Genomic DNA, 26,235 nt, shown 5'->3' on the forward strand with positions numbered 1-26,235 from the left:
CTTTTTATTTACGTATTTTTATTTTGAGACAAGATCTCACTGAGTTGCTGAGGTTGACTTAGAACTTGCAATCCTTCTGCCTCAGTTTCCCAAGCGGCTGGGATTATAGGTCTGTGCCACCATACACCTGGCTTCTAAACCTGTCTGCTCCCTGGGAGCCGAGGCTGTGTCTATTTCTCTTCACTGTCCTGTTCCGAATGCCTAGCACCATGGCTATTTGCAGAACAAAGGCAGAGAGAGGCAGGAACTTATAGAATTACAACTGAGAAGGTGAGATGTGGTCCCTCCTGGAATAGGCCAATCTGCTGGGGAGACAAGACACCTGGAAACACATAATGCTCCTTCAGCATCACCTGGCAGGGTGACTCACATCCACACCAAGTGGTGCTGACCAGCCATGGTGGTCTGGAGGAGGTGGGTCTGCTGGCCTCATGGGCCCCATTCTCGGGAGACAGAGTGTGAGTCCAGCTGGACAGGCACTAAGGGTGTTGGCTAAAGGTGGGGAGCAGGAATGTCTACCCCATCACTCCAGGGGTGCATCCTATAGGCCGCCTACATATGTGTGCAGGCCTGTTCCAAGGCCTGATCGGGTGCCCTCCTCAATGTCCTTCTGGAACCCCATCACATGCCGCCCCATCCCAGACCATAGCAAAGAGTCAGAAAGCACCAGACACTCTGCACCAAGGTCAGCCTGCAAGGCCTCCCCAGGCACCCTGGCCACTCCACACAGGTCCCACCAAGCTCCATGGACAGCTTTCCAAACTGTGGCCATCACCAGGGACACAGAGGGGCTTAGCACCGATGGAGGGGAGGAAAGGAAACTCTCCTGAGAACAGGCATCCCCATCTCATAGAACAGCCATGTGGGGTCATTTATTAATTGGGCAAGTGGCCATACACACCTCCATGGGCCCTGAGGGCTTCGCGATATTATCACGTACCACACAGAAAATGACGTTCATGAGGCTGTCAATCAAAAAGGATGAAACTGCCTTCAAACATTCTATACAAAGAGGCCTAGAAAACGTATACTGCCCTGCATAAATGAATATCGAAGATAGATAGTTAATTTTTACGGGGTCTTGCTATGGTTGCTCAGAATGGCCTCAAACTCCTAGTCTCAAGTGATTGTCTTGCTCAGGCTCCCCAGTAGCTGGGACTACAGGCAGTGCCACCGCCTAAGATGGTTAATTAAAAAATATTGGGTGCTTCAATTCAACATTTATTCAATTCTGCATGTAAGGCATTGTTCTAGGAATGTTGAGGATGAACAAGGTACAACCCTTTGTCCTTAATGAGTGTCATATTAGAAAGAGGGGTTCATAAATAACTTTCCTGGCTGTGATGGCACACACCTGTTATCCCAGTGACTTGGGAGGTTGAGGCAGGAGGATCACAAGTTTGAGGCCAGCCTGGGCAACTTGATGAGACCCTGTCTCAAAATAAAAAAATAAAACAAAGGGCTGGGGATGTAGCTCAGTGGTAAAGTGCTCCTGGGCTCAAATTCTGGTACCAAATTTAAAAAATAAATAAATAATAAAAGACTTTCCCAAGAGTTACAATGAATTGAAGTTGGTAGGTTAGAGAGTTTCTCATCAGGAACTATGCTGTAAATGACGATGGCAGAGGACCTGTCCACACACGCCAATAAAGCGGGGGAAAGTGGGTACAACCCAATGCCTTCTACACATGCACAAGGCAGTGTGAGGAGCAAGGCTCCAGTTTGTGTTCCGCACCACATGCTGTGTTCCTGATGCTAGAATCAAATCGGCAAAATGAAAAATCTTCTTGTGTTTTGTGGAAAGCTATGCCAGCAATAAAAATGATGATGATGTAAACAGAAAAGTGACAAAAATAATGACAAAGCTGTATATACAATGAAATGGAGTGATATGCGCAATCAAGTTAAAAAAAAAGCGTGCTAAAAACAGTCTGCATAGTATGATGCTCCACTGTAGAAATACACGCCCATACCTGATCAACTGAAAAGTCTATCTGAACACAGACGACTACCTGGAAGGATACTGGCCAAAATGTGAATCAGATTGTGCAAAGTCAAAATCCATTTTTTTTCCTTTCTTTTTCTTTCTTTTTTTTTTTTTTTTTTTTTTGTACTGGGGATTGAGCCCAGGGTCCTTAACCACTGAGCCATATCCCCAGCCCTTTTTTGTATTTTATTTAGAGACAGGGTCTCACTAAATTGCTGAGGCTGGCTTTGAACTCTTGATCCTCCTGCCTCAGTCTCCCCAGTGGCTGGGATTACAGGCATGCTGGCCAACTCAAAAATCTATTTTAAATTGACATACAGCATTCCTATTTAAAGAAATCATTTGCCCCAATCCTTCCTCCCTCTTCCCTCCTCCCCCCAACCCGCGCCCCCAGTGCTGGGGATTGAATCCAGAGCCTCAAAAACCTTAGGTAGGTGTTCTCCTGCCCCACCCCCCCAACTTCATTTATTGATCAGATCTGGATTTTCGCAGGCCAGGACAGACTTAAGCTGCAGCATTTGTAGGAGACAGGACTCAGCTGTTGACTGTGGCTCAAAGGAAGACAGTTAGCCTCATGCACGACCCACCCTACCAGTCAGTGTTACTGGGTCACTGATCCCCCCCATAAGTTCAGTCATGCTCAAGACCTGGAACACGGTCAGCCAGGCTTGCAGATGCACGCTGGCCCTGCTTGGTGGACAGATTAGAAATAGCCTTGTTGCCATAGACTCAGTATGGGGGGCCCGGGTCCCGCTGCCAAACAACTTTAAGTACATACAGTTCAGATACTGATGTACAATTTATAGACATTTATACCCTTTAGTAGGTGCTTATGCTATGCCAGGCACCAAGCTGGCTGTTTTATATAGAATCTCATTTAATTTTCACAACAACCTTATAAAGTGGGTATTACAGTGTCTGTTTTATAAACAAGGGATCTGAGACTTGAAGTTAAATAACTTGACTGTGGGGAGCTGGGATGTGAACGCTGTTCCCTCTGGGCCTCAGATGTAGGTTTCAACTGCCCCAACCACATCTGGCTGCCTGGGAAGGATGCTTTTCCAAGCCCTCACCCTGCAGCCTGGCCCCAATTTCACCCTCCCCATGCTGAGGGCTGGCTCCTGGTCGCCACACCTCCCTCCAGAAGTACAAGTGACATTGAACCTCAGGTGGGAGCAGGCACAGCCTGGCCCTGGCCCCTCTTCCCATTTATTAGGACATTGACTAGGCAGCCAGCAGGGCTGAAGGCATGCAGAGTCCACCCAGAAACTGACCACCCAGAAATACTGTCACAGACAGGGCCCAGAGAGACACATCCTTAAGAATGTCAGCCACCTGCTGTCCGGTCTGAGATAGAAACAAAAGTGACTGGAGAGAGATTTTGGAAGGAAGGTGATTCTCACCTGGGTGTCCTGCAAGGGACCCTCCAGCCCTTTCCACTCCTGCTGCCAGTGGCCAGGTGAATTAGCCAGGCAGGGCCAGGCTTCCTGAGGGCTGTGCCATTACCACTGACCATCCTCGGTCAGAGTAGCTGCTGACATGCGGGTACGGCCTGCCAGCCCCAAGCTCCTGCCAGCCCCAGGCCACCTCTCCCTAGTTGAACGAAAGCACCATCATTTTCTGCAGATTTCAAGACACGCCTCCCTCCCTGTCACTCAGTCACCGCCACCTCTGAGTAGAGGGGGAGGGTTAAAGAAGTCAGCGGCTCCACTTTTTTTTTTTTTTTTTAACTGTTGGTCGTTCAAAACATTACATAGTTCTTAATATACCATATTTCACAGATTGATTCAAGTGGGTTATGAACTCCCATTTTTACCCCGTATACAGATTGCTGTATCACATCAGTTACACTTCCATTGACCAAGGACAGGGTAGGGACGAAGAGCTTGAGAAGATGATCAACATTAAACAGGGATGAGAGGTGGGAGGGATAGGGAGAGAGAAGGGAAATTGCATGGAAATGGAAGGTGATCCTCAGGGTTATACAAAATTACATATAAGAGGAAATGAGGGGTAAGAGAAGAATAATACAAGTGGAAGAAATGATTTACAGTAGAGGGGGTAGAGAGAGAAGAGGGGAGGGGAGGGGAGGGGAGGGGAGGGGGGATAGTAGAGAATAGCGGCTCCACTCTTGATGATTAACATTCACAGAGCACATAATAAGATATCATGACTCCATGTGGCTCTGGATCATTTCTGTGACTGTGTCTCACGGTGTGTGGGTCCGAGAGGGAAATCAGGGGACTGAGACAAGATGAGCCACAGGGCTGGCGGGGGGCAGGGTGGGCAGGGAGGACAGTGGCCCAGTACGCTGCCTGTTAACCCTTCCTGATCCTGGCTCATCTCCACATCCCCTGGCAGACAGGGAGACTATGTTCGGGATTTCTGCTTTGTTTCCGGTGGGCCATCTGGATCCCAGCTGACGTGAACCACAGCGGAGGCAGCAATGGTTTCAACAAGAGCCTGGGCAAAGGGGAGGGGGCTGTCCCATCAGAAGCTGAGAGGAGAGTTTTAAGACGATAGTGAATCTAATAACATACAGTTGAAGGGGGACACACAGAATGTGGCACGTGGTCCCAAGGAATTCATCCATTCAACAGGCATTTGTGGGGGACACAGTGGGTGCCAGGTGTGTGTCCAGCATGAGGTGGTAAGAAGTACCCATGGGAGTACTGAGCACTGAAGGAAAGACATACAAACGCTGGTCTGAATGGACAGAGCAGAGGGACTGACCAAGGCTGGAGGGGGCAATTACAGCAACGCTTACACAGAAAGAATCATGCACATGGAAGGGACAAGGGAGATGTCCCTAGAGAGCCAGAGGAGACAGCCCATAACAGCTTCCTCATGCTGGCCATCTCTGGTAAGGGCCCGATGATGGTCCCAGAGGCTGATGAGTCTGTCACAGGCTCATTTCCACTGAGGTCCCACTGTGGCCACCAGTCTGTGACTCCATCCAGGTTCCCTCTCCTCTCAGGGCTGCCAGATCCTCTGAGTTCAGAGGATAGGACACACGCAGCCGGAAAAGCGGAGTCAATATCACGTTCACTTTTTTCAAACACAATATTATTTTGAAATTTCAGATTGCATTAAAAAAAAGAAGGTGGAAAGTCTCTGTATCTCTCTAAGGGTGCCTGCTTGGGTTCTCAACATTTAGAGGTGCAGCTGTAAAGTCCCCCCAGCAGAAGAACTAAAACAACTAAAACAACAACTCTTTGTCAGGATACCACAGGGTGGACTCCAGAACTCCATCAAAGGATCTTGTGAGACTCTGTGTGGGGACAAGTGATGACACTGATTCTCCCCAGGGATGACAGAGGACTGGAAATCAATGTGCATATACACTAAGCACTCTGCTGAGGTCAGTTCCATCTGCGTTCTCAAACATACCCCTCCTGCCCTGTCACTAAGGCAACCTACAACAAATCCTTCAGGGGCTACAGTCCTGGGGCTCTCCTTGCTACTTTTAGCCCTAAAAGAAGTTGTCCCTTGCTTCTGCACCCTCTTCACTGAGCCTGGCCTCCTGGAAATGACGCCCAAGCCAGAGCTGGGTCTAGCATGCCCTCCAGGCTGCGGGCCCGTGTGTCTCCACCCAGATATCACTGGGGGACTCGCATTGAACTCTGTCCATCATCTCCCAGGACTACCACCATCCCACAGTGGCTGGCAGCTCCCCACCAGTCTCCCTTTGCCTTTCCAAGTCAAATTGCTTCAAGGCTGGGAAGCAGTTGGGGCAGGGGAAGGCCCAGGTGGTGGGGGAAACCGGCTTCACATCAGTCTTGCTCCCCGCTGTGTAACTTAGACACATAACTCCTAAGAACCATAATAGCCACCATTTATTGAGCACTTATTCCGTGCCTGGCGCTCAACACACATTATCATTACCACATTTAATCTTGTTGACTTTCACAATGGCCCTGGTGAGGGAGGCTTAATGATCGGAATGTCACGGATGAGGAATCAAAGACCCAGAGAGGCTGGGGTGCTCAGCCAAGTTCATGTGAGGAGGAGGTGGCAGAGCCGGGATAGAGGTCCCGGAACATAATAATAAAAGCAAGAGTTCGGGCTGGGTGGGTAGCTCAGTGCTAGAGCACCTGCTTGGCATGCGCAAGGCTCTGGGTTCAATCCCTAGCACCGCAAAAAAAAAAAAAAAAAGTTAAAAATAAAACAGGCAAGAGCTTATATAAGGGATGCTTTGTGTTGGACTCAGTGTGAGCACTTTCCAGGGATCATGCTTTTGACAAGAATGGACATGAAGCAGAGGCAGCTTAGGGCATCTGTCAGAGGCCGCACAGGTTATGCATGGAGGGCTAAGCTGGAACTCAACCCCACTTTCGCCTCTCACCTATGCTGCAGACCTGCACACTTGCTGAGAAGATGCTAATAGGCCTCATGCCTTCTGAGGGAGCCAGGGAGAAAGCAGGTGGAGAGAGCTATCCCCTGGACACAAATGGCAAAAGCTTTCCAGACAGACACAGGCCATGCCAGGAGCACAAAGCCCCAGAGCAGGCCCTGCCTCCCCCGGCCCAGCCCTGGTTGTATAACAAACCTTTGCTTTCTAGCAGCCCTGGGCTGGGCCTCCCCCACACACTGTCTCACCAGAAGCACCTGCATCCTGGATCAGCCCAGGCTCTGTGAAGGGAATCTGGTTCTCAGATACCAAGAAAACGAGAGGCCAAGTCTTTTGTTTTCCATTCTGTATTCTGAAAATGTCCCATCTCTTCAGCTGCCTGAGCCCAGGGCTTCAAGTGAGCCTGATATTCTGAGGGCTGCCGTGAAGACTCGTCTCGGATGGGGACTCCCCGTGGTCAATCTTGACCATGCAAGGAGCAGGGGCAGGAAGAGAAAGTCCTCGCTCCAAAGTTCTGTAGTTCTAGAACATCTGAGCAGTCCGCGGGCCTGTGATACTGTGAAATATATGTATAGCTGGGCATGGTGATATGTGCCTGGAAACCCAGTGACTTGGGGATCTGAGGCAGGAGGATGGCAAGTTTGAGGCCAGCCTGTCTCAAAATAAAAAATAAAAAGGGCTGGGGACATTGCTCAGTGGTAGAGCACCCTGGGGTTCAATCCCCAGTGCCACACCAAAATAAACAAACAAACAAAGCAGCCCCCAACATATACATATGTATTTGGTCTTCATTCCTATTTTTTAACCTATAGTTCAAAAACTCTGGGGATCTCCAGAGTGGTAAGAGTGACTTTTATGCTAATGAAGTGGCTGGTGACCCCCCCCCCCCAAGATAGCTTCAGGATAGGAGTTGCACACCAGAAATTCCAAGGCATGATTAGAGGCTTGGGACTTTCATCCCCACCCCCAACCTCAGGGAAGGGGACAAAGGATGAAACTGATCACTAATGGCCCAGGACGTCATCAGTCATGCCTGTGTAACGAAACCTCCATAAAATCTCAAGAATTCGGGGCTCTGGGGGCTTCTGGCAGCAGAACACATGGAGGTTTCTGGAGGGCAGTGCATGGGGCAGGGGGCATGGAAGCTCTGCACCCTCTCCCACACCTGGCCCTACACATCTCTCTCTGTACGTTTTATAATAATATCCTTTACAATAAACCAGGGAATGTGTTCCTCTGAGTCTGTGAGCTGTAAACTAACTGAATCGAAGAATGAGTTCCGGGAACCCTCATTTATGGCCAGCTAGTCCTCCACATTCTTGCAACTGACATCTAAGGTGGGGTATAGTCTTACCTGTGGGCTGACCCTCGCTCCAGGTAGCAAGTGTCAGGGTTGAACTGGAGAACTCAGCTGGAAAATCTAGAGCTTAATGTATTGGTAGCCAGCAGGAAGAGATTCCCACACTTTCGGGTGACCAGGGGTCACAGAAGTATGCTGTATTGGGTGACGGTGTAAAAACAAGAAAAAGCCCTTGGATTGGCTTTTGCCCATATATTTAGGGCCTGACCCCAAAGATGTGAAGTCACAGCCCTGCTTTGGAAGATTTAAAATCTCCATGATGGAAGGCGGGGAGGCCAGAGCCTCGAGTTAACCGTCCACGGCCCTATCCCTAGAATCTGGACAGCAATGTTAGCTGAGATCAGGGCCAGAGATGTGAAGGGCATCAGCAAACACTTCTTAAGTTCCTGCTACTAGTTTCTTCCCACTGTGTCCCCACAGTGGGCTGCCGTTCCTAGAGCACCACTGAGTGCATCACACAGGACTTCTCTCTCCCGTGATGGGGCCCCTCTAAGGCTATGAGTCCTTAGAGAGCGAGGATTCCCCCACTCCCCAGCACTGGGGACTGATCCCAGGCCCTTGTGCGCTCTGGGGAAATGCTCTTCCACTAAGCCACATCCCCAGCATCCACATTTAATCCCCAGGGTTCAGCAGACACCTGATGCTGTCAGTTGGGAAGGACAGGAGAGGGCTGAGGGATGCAAACAAGTCACTGCAGGGGTTGGGATTCCCTAGATTCATGGGACCGCTGGTGGCATTTAAGTAGTGGAGGGCCATGATCAGACCTGAGTTTCAGGGAGAGGGCATTTGCTAAGAATATGGGCCCAATCCTCCTCCCAGTGGATCTGTCCCCCACAGTCTCTGCAGAGGCACTTTTTCTGGAACATTCCCAGATACAGATGGAATTCCTAGAGCCCTATGGGAGGGGAGGGAAAGGAAGGAAGGACTGCAGGGTTGTTCTGAGACCACCGGGCTGGCCATCAGGATGGGAGATACAGGAGAGGCAGGAGCAGCACATAGTGTTGCTGAAGCTCTGGAACTTGGGGAGCAGAGAGGTCTTGGGGATCTCCCATTTCACACTGGTGTGTGCCCCCTGCTGTCAATCTCAACACCTCCCAACAGGAGTTTCCAGAGGCCCAGGTTTCCCTGGCCTGGTTCTCCAATGTAGCTCCAGAGCCTGGACTGGTCCCCGGCACGCTCTAGATACTCCTTAAACATTTAAGTGAGGGGAAGAAAGCAGTAAGAAGTGGCTAGAGGCAGACTCTGGAGAAGCAGCACCCTTGTTGGGGGCCAGGCAGAGGTGGCAGGGAAGCCATTGGGGGCAAGGGGCCAGGCGCCAAGGGGGTTGAGATGAGAGGCAGAGGCCCCACAGCCCAGCTCTGCTCTCCGGAAGGCCCATGGGGAGCAAGCAGAGAGCTCGGGCTGGAGGGATGGATCTGAGGCTAGTGCTGGGTGAGATGGAAAATGTAAGAAAAGGTTGGGCCAAGTGGGGCCAGGTCCTAGGAAAGAGGGGCAGAAGGGACCCTGAGCACAGCCTGGCGACTTGAAGCTGGCCACCAGGCAGCCACATGGTTAACTTGAATTGCTGGACCACAGAGAATCGGGAGGCCTGCACTAGGGGCAGATAAACATGGCCAGTCCAGAAACCAAGTGGGCCCAGAGTCCCTGGCCACAGTCAGGAGACTGCCCACATCCCACAGCTCTGCCGCGCCAACTCAGTGTGGGACATTTGTGCCCCTCAGAAGCTCCCCCTGTCGAGGGGTAGAACACTGGCCCGTCTGTCTGCCTTTCTGGGATTCCTGTAATCCTCAAAAGGCTGGTCTATGGGAAAACACCCTCTTCTCTGTCTCTTTCCAGCACTAGGGACACAGGAAATATCTTCCTAGCCAGCAAAAGCCTGTTAGAACGGATCTGCTTTGTTTTTAATTTGAAAAACACAGCAGACTAGACAAATACCCTGGTGCTTCTTTATATTCTAAGAGCAACTGGCTCTAATGATCAATTAGAGACCCTGGCAATGGGCAGGACAGAGCTCCAAGGAAAGCCCGACAGGCCAGGCCCAGGCAGGGCCAGCCCTTACAGCCCCGAGTTTCATTTATGCTGCGAAAGTCAGCAGATCACAGTGGGGAAAGGGCTGAGGGCTGTGGGCACCATGTGGCAGCATTTAGACTTTATTTTGCAGGCGTTCTGGGGAGCCACCGAACACTTCAGGGAGAGCAGCAGAGTGACATAATCAGAGCTGCACTTGAGCAAGATGAATAAGCAGAGGACCGGAGAATGAGCTGGAAAGTGGGAGGCGGTCAGAGGCCTGGTAAGGGGCCCTATGGTGGCGATGGCACGGCAGCCCCTCCCCTGAGCTAGGAACCCAGGTGCTCAGGTCTCTCTCCCTGGAGGGTTCAAGTACAGGCCTGTCTGTGCTCGGGTGTGGTTTCTGTGCACGAGGGTCCCCAGAAGGGCTGGCAGATCGTCCTCCCCTTCCGTCTCAGTTCCCACATCAGCAACCCTGGGGGAGTTGTCTCTCCCACAGAAGGTGGGATGATGAGGGTGAGGAAAGAGGCTAAAGCACCCCCAAGCCTCATGCGAACTAGGCGAGTGCTGTACCACTGAGCCACATCCCCAGCCCCGAGTCTTGGTTTTGAAGCTAACGGGAGCCTTGGGGAGAGGAACCAGCTCCTCATTCTCCCTTTGGCCTCCTGGTCAGCAGGTGTGCTGCCCCTGGGGCCCACCTGTGGGGGCACAGAAGGACAGGCTAAATGGAGCCCGAGCTGCAGCCGGTGAACGTCCAGCAGCTATAAGGAGACATCGCAGCCGGAAACAAAGGGGGCGATTTGAAAGCCGTGAAGAATCCCAGGCCTCTGAAGTCTGGCAGCCGGCAGGCAGCAGTGAGGTGTGTGGCCACGCCACGGCCTGGAAATGTCATTATCTGCTATTTACCACAACAGAGGACAAGAGGCTGCACAAAATCACCGTCCCCGGTATCAGCTGCCAAACAGATTTGCCAACAGCGCTTCCTGCTGCCAGGGCCTCTCACAGCTACGGTGACCAGACCCGGGGAAAATTGCCACTGAGTGCTGTGGCAAGGGGCCTCAGGGGGGCCAGGCAAGTGTCCCTAGAGAGAAGTCATGGTGGGACAGACTGCATGAGCCCACAGAGCCTGGCTGGTGTCACGGACACCCCAGCTGAAGGTTAGAGCAGCTTTTACCATTCAACGAGGGGACCACCTCATGTCCACGAGGCGATAACCAAAACCCCCTGCAAACCTCCACGTGTAACCCAGGCAAGGCCTCAGGCCCTGGGCAGCCCAGTCTGGCACCACTTCCTACTATATAGTCTATCTGAGTGGCTCTGTCCCTCCCCAGCATTCAGGGCACACAAACATCACCCTTAGCATCCCATTGATAAAATGCACCAGATCCTCCTTTGGAGATCTCCTGCACGCTTTCAGCTCTTTTGAATCCTAAAAACTATGAAGGCAATGTTCTGAACTGAGCTATAGGAGGAACTAGAGGTCTTGGCTGTACCCCACCCCAGCAGTAAGGCTTTTCCTGAATCTGTTTTTCCATCTGGAGAATGAGTACGAACTCTGCCTTTCACCTGTATGTCCTCAGGAGCGGGAGTGGGGGGTGGGCAGGAAGGACACAGGACTTCATAGCAGCATCAGAGGCACAGGTCAACGCCCCACCCCCTGCTTCCTCTTGCTCAGAGGATATGGGCTCAATCCCAGGCTGAGCCCAAGTGAGCTGGGAAGCAAGCGGAACTGCAGAGGGGAGGGAAATGAACTCCAGTCCCCAGCTGTGGCTCCCGGCTCTGCAGATGGTAACACTGCAAGGGCTGGACTGAGCTCAGGCACTATGGGAAGAATCTGCTGAAAGGGCCAAGAGACTCTGGGCCAACCCTTTCCTTTTACAGGAAGGTCCAGAGAGGGGAAGCGATTTTTATTCAAGGTCACATGGAAAGGTCAGAGCAGAGCCATAGCCAGGCCTGTTTGGACTCCCACCATCATGGGGGTAGCAGGGCAGGCGCTCAGCTGTATTGTTACCTGTGAATTTAGGCCACCTGGTCCCACCCCACCCTACCCGCTATCTGCCTTCTGATTTGCAAGAGGCTTTTGAGAGCTGGATTTCAGATGGGTGGGTTGCCTGTGGGTGGTGTTGGGAGCGGTAAGCAGAGGAGGGAAGCAGAAGCCAAGCTGCAGAGGGCTGTGCACCCTGGCAGAGGTTCAGACTCAGCGATCTGAGGGTGGGTGCAGGCAACCCCCCTGTTTTTACTTGCACCACCTCAGTCTGGCCCCCAGCAGAATGTGTGAGCAGCCTGGGGAAGAAACGGTGACCAGGAAGTATGAAGCGCTCCCTTCCATTACATAGTTCCTAAAACTGGAATTCGATTTAGATGTATAGACCCCGGGGGCGACGGCTTTGATGTGTTATCAAGTGGGAAGAAAAAAGAAAACAGGAAATTATGGAGTAAGGAATATTATGATTGCATTTAAAAATATGGCATATCCGGGTGCACTGGCGCATATCTAAAATCTTGGCCACTTGGGAGGCAAAGCCAGGAGGATGGAAAGTTGGAGGCCAGCCTCAGCAACTTAGCAAAACCCTGTCTCGAATAAAATTTAAAAAAAGGACTGGGGAGGGCCGGGGTTGTGGCTCAGGGGTAGAGCGCTTGCTTAGCATCGGTGAGGCACTGGGTTCAATCCCTGATACCACATAAAAAAAATAAATAAAACAAAGGTATTGTGTCCATCTGCAACTAAATTATATATATATATATTTATATATATATATATATATATATATATATTTATATATATGTTTATATAAATAGAGCACCCAAGTTCAATGCCAAGAGTGCAAAAACAATACACAGTATATACACCTGCACACATTTGTAAGAGTATGGAGAGAGAAAGGTATGAAAAGACTGCTAAGGTCAAGAGTGGGGGGGGGGTCAGTATTCTACACACATCTTTGTCACTTGACTTTTGATAGTCACTATATGCCAGACACTGTCTCCAAGAGCTCACATACACTTCATTCCTCAGTCCTCACAACCACTTGGTACATTTTTTTTTTTTTGGTACTGGGGCTTGAACTCAGGAACACTCGACCACTGAGCCACATCCCCGGCCTTATTTTGTATTTTATTTAGAGACAGGGTCTCACTGAGTTGCTTAGTGCCTTGCTTTTGCTGAGGCTGGCTTTGAACTCATGATTCTCCTGCCTCAGCCTCCTGAGCCACTGGGATTACAGGTGTGCGCCACCATGCCCAGCTGAGGTACGTACTTTGATTATCCCCAGTTTCCACGTGAGGAAAACCAGGCAAAGAGAAGGAAGGGAACTAGCCCACGCCAGGTGAACCCAGTGCTCTAAATCTCTAGGTAATAGTGTCAATTACTTTTTTAAGTTCCAGGAAAAGAAGAGCTGGGGATGAGGTTCCCTGGTGGAGAGAGTGCTTAGCATGTGTGAAGCCCTGGTTCAATCCCCAGCACCAGGTGTGGGGGGGTGGAAATCAGGAAAAGAAGCTCTACAGGAAGACAGAGGGATGCCAACTCTTTAGACTAAGTCAGTGGAGCCCAAACAACCTACTGTCATTCACACCACTCACCTGGTCTCCAGTGACATAATGCAGAGGGGAAGGAAGTCACACCCCTCCTTACATAAGGTTTCTTTGTTTTGGTTGTCCCCAGGGCTGGGGATAGAACCCCAGGCATGCCAAACTCTGAGCCACATCCCCTAACCCCTTCTCACCTCTGAGCAGCCAGGTGCCATGGGTGGGGCCCATGGGCTGGGGCAGGGGTAGGGGTAGGTACACTTTTTGGCAAAGGGCGGCAAACAAACATTTGGAACTCTGTCACAACTATTCCGTTACTGTTGCACCAAAGCAGCTAAAGACAATGAGCAAACGGTGGGCATGACTGTGTTCCAATAAATCTTTTTGGTTCCCGAACTTGAAATTCAGTTATCATTTCACACATTAAATGATTCTCTTTTCATTTGTTTTCAATCATTTTCTTTGTCATTTCTTTTACTTTTACTTTTATTTATTTATTATTATTTTTTTTTTGAGGAGCTGGGAATTGAAGACAGGGCCTTGCACATGCTAGACAAGGGCTCTACCCACCACTGAGCTGCATCCCCAGCCCTTTTTCATATTTTGAGAGAGGATCTTGCTAAGAGGCTGAACCTGGCTTTAAACTCCTAATCCTCCAGCCTCAGCCTCCTTTGTAGCTGGGGTGACAGGTGTGTACCACCAAGTTCAATTGTTTTCAACCTCAAATGTAAAAACCATTCTATCCCATAGGTCATACAAACAAAATAGATCCCTGATCTATTGTCATCGGCTCTCGATCCCTGAGGTATGGTAGGCTGCCTGCAGTGGGCTCCAAGGTATTATCAGATCTATGGCCTGGGCGGTGGCAAGAGGTGTCCATTCTAGAAACACAGAATCAGAGGCTCTCAGCACTGGCAGAGTCGGGCAAGGTCAAGACGGAGCATGAAAGCTCTAGTCTCTGGGTGACTGAACTCGGGGCAGCCTGTGCCCTGCTGTGCTGCAATGGCCCCACTGGGGTGGCCTCCCAGGTGAGGGGCTCAGAGGGAAGAGAAACCCCTTCCTGGTGGCCCAGCTCACACCCACCTCATCTGCCTCTAGACCCCTCTGGGCGGCTTCATGGAGCTATAAGGTTGGTCCTTCTCTCTTTTGACTCCCCACACACCTGGTCCCCACACAGCAAATGTCCCCTGATGGGTCCTGGCTCACTTATTATACAGAGGGGCTCTGACACTCCAACAGCAAGACACCTCAGGATATGAGATCACAGAAGTAGCTTCAGACAGGCCATGAGCCTCTTCCCCATACCTGCTCCTGTCCTAGCACTACCCATAGCAGGCCCTGTGCATGCGTGCAAACTGGTGGGCAAGGTCATAGACCTACCCCATCAGGTGACCTAGCAAGGGATGTCACTTCCACTCAGCATGCCTCTCTTCACCTGCAAAGAGCCGATGGCAGATGGTGACCTCCCAGAGTGGTTTGGATGATGAAGTGGGCAGGGGCCTGGCTTAGAGAGAGCTGTCAATCACTGCAGCTCTTGCTATTTCTAACTCTTACCCGTCTTTGGGTTTCCACCCCAGTTGTTTGGGTGGAATTGGAAGGAATTGACTTGGCTCCTGTTGCCGGGGTCAGAGGACCAGATACTGCACAGCATCTTGGGACATCCCTGGCCACTTCGAACTGGATAATTCAGTGTCAGCATTCTCACTCGCACCTATGACACTGTCCTTTCAAATCTGTGTGTAACTCAACCTCCCCCAAAGAGCCCTGGAACTCAGCTCCCTGCTCAGCACTCCTGGAGGGCTCTGCTGCCAACAGGAGAAAACCCCAATTCCCTTCCTCCCTCCTCTTCCTCAGCCTGCCTTTCTCTTCTTCCCTCCCATCTCACTCTCCTGTATACCCAAAGCAGCAGCTAAGCCATGTGCCCCCAACCTCTGCATCTCCTCCACAGAGCTCGGCCTCCTCCTGCCGTGGCCTACCTGGCCCTCCTCTTGCCCTCCCAGGCCAGCTCAGGGGCTAGCTCCACTCTGCAATGGGGTCCTGCCAGGGTCTGCTCCCAGATGCTCCCTGCCTTCCAATTCTACATCACTTCTTACACTGTGCTGCAAGATCTGTCACCATCCTCGAAGGGCAGGAGCTGGCATCTCCATCTCCTCCCCTGGGGGCCTGGCAAGATGCTTCACGTGCCTGGCTAAGTGGGCACAGTCTTCTGAGAGTTGCAAGACAAACCCACAGGACAGGAAGGAAGGTCTCAGTCTAGAACAGTAGGGGTAGGGGATGTGTCCCCTGAGCCCACCCGCCTTTGTCCCGAGCTGAAGGCCCATGGCCTGCTGGTGACATGCTGGGGGAACAGAATAGACTCTGAACTGCACCAAGTAACCATTCTTTCTTTCTTTCTTTGGGGGAAGAAGAGTCATCTTCTTGGTACCTGTAGGTACCAAAACAGCAAGAAAAAAGCACACCTAACAGAGATGTTCTGCTCTCAGGCCCCTAGCAAGGCGGATGTCCCAAGATGCTGTGCGGTATCTGGTCCTCTGACCCCGAGAACAGGAGCCAAGTCAATTCCTGCCAAACAGCCTTGGCAAATAAACGTGCAAGCACCAGATTGGCCCCTCAGGGCAGATGAATTAAGTGACTTTTTCCGGGAATTTAGGAAATAGCAGGAGCTGAATGAAAAAATCCATCTTTGTAACAAGGCACCAACACGTCTTCCGCATTGAATTAGGTCGAGGAGGAGAAAGGACATCGCGAGGCCAATTTGAAGGCAACTCAGATGAAATGACTATTGCTCAAGGAAGCTGCTGCTTCTGCGGCTCCACCTGAGGGACCCAGGTGCTGAAGATCAGTTGAGGGGAAAGAATTAGTTGAGAGGGAGGCCTTGCATGAAACTCACCTCCTAGCCCTCATATACTGCTGGTTGGGATGTAAAATTGTGCAGTCAGTATGGGAACTGGTATGGTAACTCTTCAAAACTACTATAATTACCATAAGATCCAGTAATTCCACTGATATATATATATATATATATATATATATATATATATATATATATATATATATATCTCCCCCAGAACTGGAAGCAGGATCTCAAAGAGATATTTGCACAACCATATACATAGTACAATATTTACAATAGCCTAAAATATGGAAACAACCTCAGGGTCCATTACAGATGAATGGATAAGCAAAATGTGATGAATACATGTAATGGAATATTATTTACCCTTTAAAAAGAAGGAAATTCAGGCTCATACTACATTGAGGACATTAGGCTAAGGGGATCTAGTTAAAAAGCAGATTTTAGTTCACAAGGGCTGAGGGGGCCTGAGAATCTGCATCTTCAATGAGCAACAAAGGATGTCCATACTGCTGGTCCTCAACCCACACTTTGAGCAGTGAAGACCCTATCAGCACCTGGATTCTCTACAACTGCCCCCAAGGCCTCCACCTTCAGGAGGAGCTCTCTGGAAACCGGGTGGGGCTGAGACTCCCAAAGCTACATAGCCCAGAAGCAATATCCTTCTCAGGGGTCAGCAGGCTCTTTAGAAACTGCCATCTCTGAGTGGAAGGCTGAGTGCCTTGAAATAAAAGTGATGGAGAGGGAGGGCTCGGCCTCCTTTGATTGCAGTCCAGTAAGCAGGCAGCCGGGTGACAAAGAAATTCCATTTGTTCGTCCCTGGGCTCAGCAACCACTGTCCCCAATACTGAACAGAGAGGGAGACTTCAGGGGAAATCAGCACAGCCTCCGGTTACTGCCAGCTTACCCTCAGCAGCACACAGCTCCTCCTCAGAGCAAAGGGGTGGAGCCCAGCCCCTTCCCTGCAGTGCTTTCCCAGGCTGGGCCCACATTCCCTCCCATGCAGCTGGACTTCCCTTAAGGCCTCTGAGCAAAATACAGACTGACCTCAGAGCATCTTTCACCAGGACTAAGTGCACGTGGCCACAGATCACTTCCCAGGCAGGCTCCCCTGTGGTCCACACAGAGGGATTCCTTATACTGAGGCAAAAAAAAAAAAAAAAAAAAAGGCAACTGTTTCCCTGGAATGGTGACAATGCCATCGTGGGCTCAGGTGGGTCCTTCCACAGCTCTGCATGGCCTCCCGGTGGCTGGTGGAGCTGGACTCTCAATTAGACCCAAGGCTGCGTGACTCAGATCCTAAGCAATTAAGAGCGCCAGGCCTCTCTAATTAACCAGCCAGCCCCTCTCCCTTCCTACTATGCCCTCAGATAATGAGGGCGGGCAGCCTGGGCGTGCAGACCCAATTACAGAGGGGACGTAGCTCCGAGGACCGGCATCGCCTTCCATTCGTGCTCATTAGCTTGTGGTTGCTGGATGCTGCCAGGGCTCTTGCTCAGCACCCGGGGGCCGGCCCTTCCCCACCAGGCCTCGCTCTGGACAACCCCTAAGTCAGAGACTCCCCAGCTATCCCTCTCTACAACCGGCCCAAGGCCATATCTTAAGGTCCCAGGGCTGTGGCCTACCCCAAGGGTGAGAAGCCAGGAAGCAGAGATGGAAATAAACAGACAGCCTCCCCCGACAGGAGCGAGTCCAGAGTAGAGGTCGCTTCTGAGGCCCAGCACCCTGTTAGAGCTCTGCCGGCTCCCCCAGGGCTGCCGCCTTCACCCCAACCCTAACTGTAACTAATGATGCATAATGAATTAACTTCTCTTCCCTGGATGGTGGGGATCCGGGTCTCCACATCCTCAGTGGGCATATGAGAAGCACCTTTTGGATGAGGGAGTGGATTACGTCATCCCTGCCCTCCCAGCCTTCAGAGACCCTGAGGGCTAAAGTTTGCAGGGGCTATGCCTTGGCTCCTCTAATTATCGGGGGACTCAGATCCTACACAATCACTGCCTGGGTATCATCGGTGCTTCTGTGACCATCTTCTGGAAACTGCAGGGCCCTACAGACCTGTCTCTGCTCAAATGCAGCTTGTCCCCCCGGTGCCCTAATGCCTTAGCTTCTCAAAGGTCTCAGCTCTGCCCACATCTCTGGGACCCCAGGATCTCACCCCTGGAGGTCACAAGAGCATCTCCATTCCTCCTCCAAGCCCCCCTATTCCCAAGTCAAACACCCCTGTCACATGCATGTCCTTGCTGCCGTCCAGTTGTCCCTTTCATTTCAACCCCTCCCGCCTCAGCTGTGCTGTCCTGTCTCAGGCTGAATGAGTGATCGAGTGCTAGGGGTGTATGAGCCACCAGCAGGAAACGGAGGGGCGTCCCTGCCAGCTTGGGATATCCCATACTGGAGAGCAACAACAATGTCCAGAGGCTTCCCCATAAATTTTGGAAAATAGGAAACTCACTGTGGAAGCTTCAATTTTAAGTTCGAGAAAACATAAATTCTATTAAAGAGCACATGGGCTGCGATGGGCTGAATTATGTCCCCTCAAAATTCACATGTTGAAGTCACCACCCCCAAGGTGACATAGCTGAAGAAAGCAGATCCTTAGGCAATCATTAATGTTACATGAAGTCCAAGGGTGAGACCCTAATCCAACAGGATTGGTGTCTTTACATGAAGAGGAAGAGAGACCAGGGCTCCGCTCTCTGAGCATTTGTAGGCCAGGAAGAGAGGCCTCAGCAGGCACTGAACTGGCCCAGACCTCCCAGCCTCCAACCATGAGGAAGTAAATGTCTGTTGTTTAAGGCGCCCCCCCGTCTGTGGTGTTTTGTCACGGCAGGAAGAGCCAAGCAGTCCATGGAATGTCACTCAATCTCTCATGAGGTCCACAGGAGATCACTTAGCCTGAGCAGGTGGGACCCTGGGGTGGCCTAGGAATGACAATATCCAGGGCCCTTCACCAAGGCTTGCAGTGGAGACCATGTGTTGCTAGGGGCAGCCACGTTCTACCTCGTCCACTCTTCATCTCCACCGGGTGCTGGTTGGAGCTGTGTGACCCTATTTTACTGATGCAGATGTGGAGGTCCAGAGTGGATCAGTGACTTGGGACCTCAGCCCAAGTCTGTCTGAATCTATAGCTCTGGGCACAAGCACCTCATGATCCTGCTGTTGCGGAAGAGGGAAGTTGGCCCTCCCTGGTCCTTGCAGGAACATGAAGCCACTCCAGAAATATGGATGAGCCCCTTGGACACAGCCGGGAGACCCACACACTGCAGAGCCTGTGTGGGAACAGTTACTGGCAAGTCTCAGGAAACCTGCAGCATCCTGAGACACAGGGTGGACCAATGGCCCCTTGTCCTGTCCCCGGGAGCCTACAACTCTCTTTCCAGCCTGAGGCCCTCATTCTTCCCCATCTGCTTTGAATATACTAAAGAAATTGACTCTGTCTTAGCAAAGGGCCTCTGTCGCTATGATGCCTTGTCCCCAAGCCCATCATCTCTTAATGAGAGCCATCACCACCAAACCTGTCTCCTGCTTTTCCTGTGTCCCCTGCAGTCTACTCAGCACACAGCAGCTAGGATCCATTCTTCAGAGACAAATCAGGTCACATCACAGCCCTGCTCAAACACTCCACTGACATCCCATTCAACTTACAATAACATTCCAGCTCCTGACCTTAAAATTACAAAGCTGTGTGGGATCAGCCATGCCCCTTGCTCCTACTGTCCCTGATACCTTCATTAGTTCCTTGAACAAGCCCAGCTAGTTCTGCCTCAGGGCCTTTGTGCTTCCCTTCCCTCTGCCTGGGATACGTTTTCGCCCAGATCTTCCCAGGGCCGACTCGTGCTTTGAGTCTGAGCTCAGAGAAGCCTCCCAGAGCACCCAGGTGTAGGCTATTACAACACTTAGTTTGAATTCAATATAGAGCCTTCAGACAACTTGCCATTGTTTCAGGTTTATCCATTCATTTATTTCTCTTTTCCCATCCCTGAAAAATAAACTCAAAGATTTGTCTAACTCGTTCCAGGTACGGCCAGCACCTAGAATGGGTACTGCACACAATGGGCCCTCTATTACTTAAAGAATGGGTGCCTATGAATGAATGACACCATCTTCTCAAAGACAGATGAAGAAAACTGCCAAATGCCCCTCATCAGCAGGGGCTCATCCAGTAGCCCCTCTTCCTACCTTTGCTTGGGTGCAAGTCCCCTCTGAAGCTCAAAGGGCTCCTCTGCCTCCCGCCCAGGCCAGGACCTAGTCCTCAGCCTGCTGCAGAGTAAGAACCCCTTTGGCCGGGTGCGGTGGCACGTCCCCATCATCCCAGCTCTTCAGGAGGCTGAGGAAGGAGGATCAGAAGTTCCAGGCCAGCCTCGGCAACTTAGAGAGATGCTGTCTCAATAAAATTAACAGGGCAGGGTGTAGCTCAGGGTAGAGTGCTTACCTAGCTAGCATATGCAAAGTCTTGGATTCCATCTCCTATACTGAAAAGAAAGAGAGGCGGGTGTGGTGGCGGGGGAGGAGAGAGAGGGGGAGAGGGAGGGAGAGAGAGGGGGAGAGGGAGGGAGAGAGAGGGGGAGAGGGAGGGAGAGAGAGGGGGAGAGAGAGAGAGAGAGAGAGAGAGAGAGAGAGAGAGAGAGAGAGAGAGAGAACACCACTTCAAATAGAAAAGTCCTCCTGAGGAGCCCAGAGCTCCAGGGTACCAGGCAGTGGGGGCGGGGAGAGAGACTGGAGGAACAATTTCCCTACAGGCCCACATCCAGCTGAGGTCCTCCCCTGAGACCCCACGTTGCCTAGGAAATGGCTCTCCCAGGAGCAGCTGGCATTCACTTTTCACAGCCAGGGGCCGTAGCCTGCCTCTCAGGGGAAGGAGAGAGGGTTCTGCCCTTGTTCATGGTGCCATGGACCTGGAATTGGAGCCGTGTGGGTTGAGAGGCAGGAGGAGGAAACAGGCTGCTGGGGCCTATCGTCCCAGGTCGGAAGCACAAAGCACCTCCACCTGCTCAAGCCCTGAGCCTGAGGCAACCCAAGTCCCCATTGGTCTCCAGTCCAGGGGCTGGAGAGAAGCTGGGACACCATGACACCAGGGCCCTGTCACACCTCCACCATACTTGGGCCAAGGAATCCATGTATGTCAGTCCAATTCACCACATGTGACAGAGTCAGGGGGAAAAATGACCATACCCCCAAATTCTCACCTTCCCATTTAGTAATTGGTTACCTTGACCTCTTCCTCATCCAGCTTGAATAACACTGAAAATGCCCCTTGTCAAGGTGGCCAATGGCCTCAGTGTTCCAAGTTCATATTTACTCGACTATTCCATCTGTTTTAGTTCTCTCAACCCTTGGCATCCCCGACCCCTCTCCACACCTAGTCTTATATCTCCTGTTATTCCTTCCCAGATTTATTATTTTCCAAAATCATCTGATTTATTTGATCATTACTTGTTTTTTGTTTCCTGGCCCAATATCATCTCAAGAGATAGGGTTCTTTTTTTCTGTCTTGTTCACTATAACAACTCCAGCTTTAAAACAGTGGAAGTTACTTGAGGATGCGTTCCAGCAAAATGAGGATTAAAAAAAAGAGGAAGACATGGTATCTTGGGAATACTCTCTCTCACCTGGGAGGACAGCAAAGGGCAGTCCCATGATTGCTGTGTCACAACTATTCTAGTCTAGAGCAGGCATAAAAATCTAGAAAAGTTTCTTTTAGGAGAAAATAGGAAATAGGTTCGGTGTGTCAGAGAGCAAAATCGAGATACTGAATAATCTTGAAGATCAGAAGGACATATTTCTTTGGGCAATAAGAAATGCAATTAGAAACAGCAGGGAAAACTAAAAACACACACTCTCTCTCTCCATACACACACACACACACACACACACACACACATATGTATATATATAGTCTTGAACTCAATATGAAACAATTTAACATGTGACACAATTTACAATAAGGAGAAAATCTATTTGCTCTTGCTGCAAAGATCATTTTTCATTGAGTGACCAGAGACCAAGAAAGCAGACCAACGGAATAGGAAGTACACTCCTAGCACATGACTTGGCCCTGAGGAAAACAGTACTTATTTATTGGGTGCCTCTGTGCCAGGCAAGATTTTAAGAGCCTCAAATTTAATATATTTAATCTTCACAGCTCTGAGGTATACCTTATCATTACCCCTACTTTACAGATGAGGAAATTGAGGCATGAAATGGTAGCCAAGTTTTCTGAGGTCATATGGCTAGTGTAAAAGCCAGATGCACACCCCAGCTCTGACCCAAAGTCCACTTCTTCAAGCCAGCCCTAGAAGCCAGGTGCTCTCCTCTCATCTTCAGGCCCTGGTCCTGTTTGCCAACAGGCAGAGAACACCACATGCATGCATAAACACAGGCCTGAACACACGCACACTCCCTCTCTCACTCCTGGGAGCCAAGATGCAAAGCCACAGAGCAGCAGAGCTGGTCAAGGTGGGAGAGTCAGAATAGAAGGGTCAGAGCAGGGCCTTACCTTCCTGCAGTCTTTGCAGAATACTGATGAGCTGCCCAGGAAGCCCAGCACCTCCCCACAGAGCAGACACTGGGAGAGGCCGTTCCCCATCACATTCCGCCTCATGGTCTCCAGCCGTTCCACCAGGCGCCTGCAGCACAGGACACAGGAATCAGAAGGAATGTGCTTCCTGTCCCCGACACAACCACTGCCTGAGCATGGCTGCTACAGGGCCCCAACACTGGACCATGCCACAGGTACTGTTCTCTCACAGATCATTCATTTTATTCACCAACTATCAACTGATCACCTCCAATGCCCCCAAGCACTGGGGATATTGTAGCAAACTAGCCAGAGAAAGTCACGGCCGGCCCCAGCTGCCATGGAACTTCCACTCAATAAGAAAAATCCATAAACACGCAAACTGGGTCGGGAAACAGAGACGCACTGTGGAATGCAAAGAATCGGGGTGTGGGGAGGACAATCGAGGGGGTCAGAGGCACTGGTGGCCAGCAAAGGCTCTGAACACATGGGACCTGAGATGGAGGATGGCCAGGACCCAGCCACCTGCAGGAAAGGCAGAGGGAACAGCAGAGCTAAGGCTCGGGCAGAGAAATGGCCACCGGTAAGAAGGTGATCAGGGCCACTGCCTTGTGAGCAGACAGAGACCCAGTGCGGCTGGAGGGGCGAGCAGGGGCCAGATCACGGGGGTTTCAGGTCACAAACTGGAGTCGTTTTTTTTTTTTTTTTTTTTTTCCCCTAAGCTCAATCCAAAGCCACTGAAGAGTTTTAAAGAGAGGAGTGATTGGATCTAAAGTGACATTTTAAAAAGCTCACCCTGGCTTCTGTGGAAAGCTGGGATAACAGGGAGAGCCGAAGGGAGGATGCCAAGAGGAACTGGGCCTGGGGCCCCAGGAGGTGGGTATTTCTGAAGCACCCTGCATGGCTTGGTGGGGGGAGGGGAGAAAGACCCAGGATGACGGGGAGAAATTGTTGCAGGAAAGACAAAAGGGCTCTTCTTGGAAACGCCAAGGGGGTGAGCGTCCAGGGCACTTCTCCGAACCCTGCCAAGCCTGGGCAGGTGCCTCTCCTGCGGCCCCTGGTCACACCGCAGCCTCTGCCGCTCCTCAACCTGTGTGAATTGACTGGGCTTGTCAGCTACTGTATTGCCAGGAGCCAGGGGCCACTCAGGAAAAATTCTTGAACGAAGGAAGGACAACACGCAGGCATTACAGCCCCAGTGAAAGGCACGTTGCATTTCCCATTTCAGAGATAAGAAGACTGAGGTTCCAAAATAGGAGGCTGCTGGCTAGAATCACAAAGCTCCCAAGAGGCGGAGCCCCACGCCTTCCCCCGAGATGATGAGTGGCTGCCACCAGGGCCGAGAGACAACAGACTGGGTCCTGAGGCCACCTCTGTACACGCCCTCCAGCCAGTACTGATGGCTTCCACGGGGGTCATGTCCCTCATGCCGGGACCTGCAGGGCCTAGGCCAAACCTAGCTCCAGCCCTGGCATGACCCACTTGTTCCTGGGGACCCTCTGTCACTCCATCCCATGTTTTTGTCACCTAAATACATAGGATGCACCTCTTCCATCTGAACCATGAACCTGTGTTGTGACCTTCTGGGTCATTCCATGTCCCTACCAACCCAGCGCTTGCCATGGAGCTAGACAACAGGAAGGACTCCGTAAAGCTGCTCAAAGAGGCAAAGAAGCACCCCGATTGCTGAAGGGACCCCATGAATGCTCTTTTCCACCATGAAGGCTTCCAGGAGGAATCAGAAGGCCAAGTGGTCAATCACCAGTATTTGAGGTTGGGGTTCCTACCAGGTTAGATTAAAATAAAGGAAAAAAAAAAAAAGCAAAATCCAACCAGTCTTATATAAGCTCTTTCTGTATTAAAAGGGTATGTTCCTTTTTCTAAGGCACATCCAAGAAACTGCATATAGCAGTCATCTTTATAATAGTACCTCTACCTCCCAAACTGCATTTCTACAATGTCTGATTTTTCCGGGCCCCAGTGGCGCACACCTGTAATCCCAGCAGCTCAAGAGCAGGAGGATCACAAGTCCAAAGCCAGCCTCAGCAACTTAGCGAGGCACTAAGCAACTCAGCGAGACCCTGTCTCTAAATAAAATATAGAAAAGGGCTGGGGATATGACTCATTGGTTAAGTACCCCTGAGTTCAATCCCCGGTACAAAAACAAACAAATGAACAAGAACGACCACAGGAAAAAAAAAGAGAGACCAGAATGAAATGGATTCCTGCCTCATGCAATGCAGTGTCACTGTGTTTTCTGCTTAGACTTTTCTGTATTTTTAAAGATTTTTTAGAAAATGCTTTTATAATAAAATAAAAAAGACACCACAAAAAACATTGGACAACTGAACTGTGGTCTGCTCTGGGTATCAAAGGAGCTGAGAACGAGCTGGAGGCCTTGGGTGGAGTCGTTCAGGTTCAGCCAGGACTTGAATCTGTCCCGTGGCTGAGCCGTGGCTGACAGGCAGGTGTGTGGAGCCCACCAGCCCCTGACAGGGCTCACTAGGCTCATTCATGCGCTGTGACCTGGGCCTGTACGTCAGTTGCCATCCCAGCTTACAGAGGGGCATCCTGGGGCTTTGAGGAGCTAGGTTCTTGCCTATACTCCAGGGGTGTCTGGCAGAGGAGCGGGGGGCCTCCTGACCACGCCCAGTCGGGCCACAGAACACCAGGACCGAGCTTTCCAGCCTCCCCACCCATGGCTCACACCAACAGCCTGTCTTTCTCCCACCAGGCTCACTGCTGCCTGGCTGGCCAGTCCTTACCCGATTCTCTGCTGCTCCATGACGTCGAGCCGCTCGGCCCTCTGGATGACCTGCAGGATGGCCTCCACCTCTGCGGGACTGAGGCTCTGGCTCCTCCTCTGTTTCTCGGTCTGGTAGGTGTGCACAGACCAACCCGTCTGCAGCCTTGGGAGAGAACAAGGGCACCGACCATGAGGCCTGGTGCAAACTCCAGCACCCTCACCACATCCACAGAGCTGCAGTATGGCCTGGGGACAGTCCAGGGGCCACGTGTTTAGAAGTGTCACATGAGAGCTTCTATAAGGCATGGGTATGTGCCTATCGTTAGGCTGCAGCACTATTATGAGGCAACATGGCACCTGCTGTCTCCCCCTCCAGAATGGGAGTTTCTAGAAAGCTAGACCCTGCCCCCATCTGGTCCTGGCTCACTCATCCATCCTCCTTTTTACATTCAAACCACACCAGCCTCCTGTCAGCACACCTACATGCCATGTTCTTTCCACCTCAGGGCCTTTGCATATGTTGTTCCTTCTGCCTAAAGCTTTCCTCCTTGTATCTCCATCTAACATTTACTCCTCCTCTGAGTCTCAACATAAGCACCGCACTCAAAGGAAGTCTCTCCTGACCCCCAGACTAAGTTAGCACCCCTACCACATGCCCCACTGCCAATGATCACTGTGAAAACGGCTGTAGCACATGGGTAAGTATTTGCACAAAGCTCGCCTCCCTGTCTTTGCTTTAAGACAAAGGACTGTATAGCAGTCTTGTTCACTGCTATACAACCAGTGGTGGATAGTGCCAGAAGACTGGCAGGAAGGCCTGCACTGCAGAGGCCTTGGGCTTGCTTGAAGGGTCCCATGGGGCACAGCTCCCCACTCTGCAAATCCCTG

At 51.1% G+C, this 26,235-nt stretch overlaps 1 protein-coding gene across 1 annotated transcript in view; it reads right to left on the bottom strand.

Moving 5' to 3' along the window:
- Positions 1-26,235, bottom strand: part of RPH3AL (rabphilin 3A like (without C2 domains)) — a 103,365-nt gene that overhangs the window by 61,711 nt on the left and 15,419 nt on the right. The window contains 2 exon segments of the mRNA XM_081269992.1: positions 22,581-22,710; positions 25,367-25,510. Of these exon segments, the coding sequence (XP_081126118.1) occupies positions 22,581-22,710; positions 25,367-25,510 (274 nt within the window).

Source organism: Spermophilus citellus (genome assembly GCF_964194105.1).
Source record: "Spermophilus citellus genome assembly, chromosome: 17".
Taxonomy (NCBI): domain Eukaryota; kingdom Metazoa; phylum Chordata; class Mammalia; order Rodentia; family Sciuridae; genus Spermophilus; species Spermophilus citellus.